This window comes from Agrilus planipennis, unplaced genomic scaffold, assembly GCF_000699045.2.
Source record: "Agrilus planipennis isolate EAB-ADULT unplaced genomic scaffold, Apla_2.0 scaffold83, whole genome shotgun sequence".
In the NCBI taxonomy this organism is placed as follows: domain Eukaryota; kingdom Metazoa; phylum Arthropoda; class Insecta; order Coleoptera; family Buprestidae; genus Agrilus; species Agrilus planipennis.
The window spans coordinates 548,893-552,535 of record NW_020438895.1 but is presented as its reverse complement, the minus strand read 5'-3'; the positions used below and the strand labels follow the sequence as shown (position 1 = coordinate 552,535).

The 3,643-nt window shown below is 28.8% G+C and overlaps 2 protein-coding genes across 2 annotated transcripts in view; both read left to right on the top strand.

Moving 5' to 3' along the window:
- LOC108734298 (kelch repeat and BTB domain-containing protein 2) overlaps window positions 1-3,643 on the top strand; it is a gene marked incomplete at its 3' end in the record, with an annotated part of 14,181 nt that overhangs the window by 3,980 nt on the left and 6,558 nt on the right.
- Window positions 777-2,225, top strand: LOC112903911 (sorting nexin-12-like). Its single transcript, XM_025973141.1, has 3 exons — window positions 777-1,051; window positions 1,107-1,327; window positions 1,715-2,225. The coding sequence occupies exons 1-3, from the start codon at window positions 878-880 to the stop codon at window positions 1,818-1,820; spliced, it is 501 nt and encodes a 166-aa protein (XP_025828926.1). The 5' UTR covers window positions 777-877; the 3' UTR covers window positions 1,821-2,225.

The window sequence follows — 3,643 nt, the reverse complement described above, 5'->3', positions numbered from 1 at the left end:
CTAAAGAATACTAAAAATCACAACTATCGTTATCAAATGACTTTGAAACAAGTTGCCGTACAAACGGAGCCTGTTGTAAGTCTTTATGTGTTTGATTTAATCTATAAAGAATAGGACAGTCTAGGGAGATACATTCGTTACCATCGTACCTTTTACAGCATGACTGGCAAATCTAAAATTCAATTTTTGAAAAACTACATAGCACTAATCACTAACAGTACATAAGATCACCACACATTTTCGTTTGAAATTTTTGGAAACATTAATCACCTTCAACAGTAGCTACTATATTGATCAATTCTTTACTTGTTACTCAACGAATATTATTATTAAAAAATGATTGTTAATAAATATAAAATTTATAAAACGAATCTTACCAGTAATGTTTCTTGGTAATTCTTTTCCCAATTTCTCAATTTCTCTTGCAAAACAACCATAGTCTCAGTCGGATAACTCAAGCACTTGTCACACAGTCCATTCTGAGCATGCGCACCACAACTAACACAAGTGGTGGTAAAAAAATACTGTGAGATTGTGCTCTTCTTAGGAACCTGCTTGAAAAAAGTAGGAAGATACAGAACCTGCTTTCGTGGCATTTCCTTAAACCTAAAAGTTCAAAAAATTGTTCAAATATTTTAATTATCTAATAATATTTCCTTTTTACCAAATATTAACATCTGCTCCAATTAAATTTAAACACCTATTTAAAGGAGGGATAATGGCGTGGGTAATGTAATATAAAGAGTTTATGCGTAAGTTATTAGATAATAAAAATATAATTAAAAAAAGTTATATGATAAATATTTAGAAAATCGTTGTGCAGTGATATTATAACTGTTTTTATTGCTATTTATTGATATTAGCGATAACTACTAGAATGATGGCGGATACAGAAACAACAGAAGCCACTAGACGTCTTAATGTTAAGAAGCAAACTTTGGATGATGCTTACGCAGCACCCGCTAATTTTCTTGAAATAGACGTGGTCAATCCAGTAACAGCATATGGGGTTGGAAAAAAGAGATTTACGGATTATGAGGTTAAAATGAAAGTAAGCATGTTCACAAATATCCTAAAATGTAGTGCATACACCCCCTTTATTGCAGACAAACTTGCCTGTTTTTAAAGTCAAAGAATCAAGCGTTAGACGAAGGTACAGTGATTTTGAATGGTTAAGAAACGAATTGGAACGTGATAGTAAAATTGTTGTGCCACCCTTACCAGGAAAGGCATGGAAACGACAGCTGCCGTTTCGTGGGGATGATGGAATTTTTGAAGAAGACTTTATTGAAGAGAGAAGAAAAGGACTTGAAGTTTTTATCAACAAGTAAGTTGAGATCCAAATACATTAATAAGAACAATAATTGTTTGACTATGCTATAGCTTCATTAGGTGATGACATACATGTATCGATAAGTTATTAAATTCTTTGAAACTCGACACTTATTACTTTTCATTTGTATTTTTTAAAGTGGAGTTTCAAAAAATAAGTACTTTAACAATTAGTAGATAATGAATAACTTCATATTTATGTAAAGTTGATCTTAGGAACTACCATACTAGTTGAATTAAAGATAATTAAGGATTGTGTTTAAAATATTATTGTACCTAGACACACACAGTTAGTTGCAAACTACTGATAAGCTTTGAAAATGCTCCTTTAATGATGCTTTGTACCTCACTATAATTGTTAATTAAATGCTTTTAATTTCAGAATTGCAGGACATCCACTGGCTCAAAATGAACGTTGTTTGCATATGTTTTTGCAAGAGCAAGTGATTGACAAAAATTATGTACCAGGTAAAATCCGTAACACATAAGACTTTATCATATTGAGCAACAAAATTGTGATTAAATATTAAATTCCATCCTCCTTGTTTGGTTTATTTTACCTGTAATTTTTCATTTTCTTTGATATATAAATGTATAACATTTTATCTCTACTTTGTGCTAGTACTAATCAATACCATCTAAGTAAATTTCAGTTTTTTGCTAATTTTAGGGTACACTTGCCTTGTATTTTATCACATAAGGTACCGTTAGCTGTATGTAATGTGTTGTAGTCATGTTTTGATTTAGAACGTACTTTATAATAAGCAAAAGCCATGAATATAATATGCATAAAAACAAAATTGTACAAATCGCGATTTTATTTTATATTTCATATCGTGATTTGTTGTAGCCTTTTAGGTATATTATTGAAAATAAATCCTTATTATATGTTATTTACTCTTATTTGCGGATTGTAAGAACTTTCCGATGTGGGAATTGTACATTCATACATGTTATACTGTCTCAGCTGGCAAATGAGTTTATTTATGTTTACGTTTTTAAATAAACTATTTCCAGGTTGCCCTTGTTTTATTTAAGGAAAGCAATAAACACCAAAATAATTAAAAAAATATACTTANAAAAACAGTAAACCTTACTTCCAGTATTAATCCTTCTTTAGTTTCCTCCCTGAATATATTAACATATAAACTCAAAATCGAGTGTTGTTGTATCAAATACAACAAAATACACGTTTTTATTTCTTTATCTGGTATGTTTTCTCGTAGATATCTTTCAAAACAAATTATTAGATCTTTCTCTAAATTGCATATTTCCTACAGTAACAATTTTAATTTAACAAATCAGTGGTTAATTAGCATGTAGTAAATTAATATTATTTACCTTCATCCATTCTTTTGTACATTTTAAAGATAGATTTTCTTTTTTTACACATTCTTGTATTTCACTAAGGATATTATTAATAGAGCTAACATTCATATTTACTTCAAAAAAGTAATAAACAGCAAACAATAATATAAATAGTGCCTTATTGCAATGGCAGTTATTTACAGATTCTTAAATTTGAAATTGACAAGAAGTATCGCCAATCTAAAATGTATTAATACACTTTTAAAATATCTATTATTTGTTATTATTTAATAATACAGAAAATGTTTCCTAAACTTTGCTAAAGTACATTGTTAATGTTCAAGTTGTAGTTATTATAACGTTCCTACTTTAATATTGCATCAACGATATTGAACTTTCGTAAAAAATTTAAATGTTGGCAATTTTTATTTCTTGTTTGACATTTCCTTCTTACTTCATACGCAACATATATAACCTACAATTTTTGGCAGTTTTAGTAACAATTTATTAATTTTCTAAATTTCTTGTAAAATTTTTTGTAACTTTGACACTAACAAATTAAATCAACATTAATCTGTGAAAATTATAAAAAATATGAATAAATAAAGAATTCTATAAAAATGGGCGATTCAAAAAGTACTTCAGAAGAAATTGTTCTTATTGCAGAAAATGTCTCATTTGTGTGTAATAAAAAAGAACTTGCCAAACACAGTGATTACTTTAAAGTTATGTTTGAAGGAAATTTTGTTGAAAAGAACCAACGACTAATTACACTTCAGGTAAATTATAGACGAATCTAACTAGATCCTTTTGTTAACTAAACCTTTGCAGGAAGTGGACTCAAGGTCTCTTAAAATCATTCTTACGCTGTTATGGGATAGCAGTTTTGTTATAAATGAAGAAGACATTTTATTAGTACTTGAAGCAGCATGCATGTTACAATTTCCAAACATAAAAGAAATATGTGTCACTCGTATTAGAGAAATTTTAGCCCCCTCTAACT

Coding starts and splice junctions, on each gene's coding strand:
- LOC112903911 (XM_025973141.1), top strand. CDS start 878: ATGATGGCGGATACAGAAACAACAGAAGCCACTAGACGTCTTAATGTT. Junction 1,052..1,106: donor ATTATGAGGTTAAAATGAAA/GTAAGCATGTTC, acceptor CCTTTATTGCAG/ACAAACTTGCCTGTTTTTAA. Junction 1,328..1,714: donor CTTGAAGTTTTTATCAACAA/GTAAGTTGAGAT, acceptor TTTTAATTTCAG/AATTGCAGGACATCCACTGG.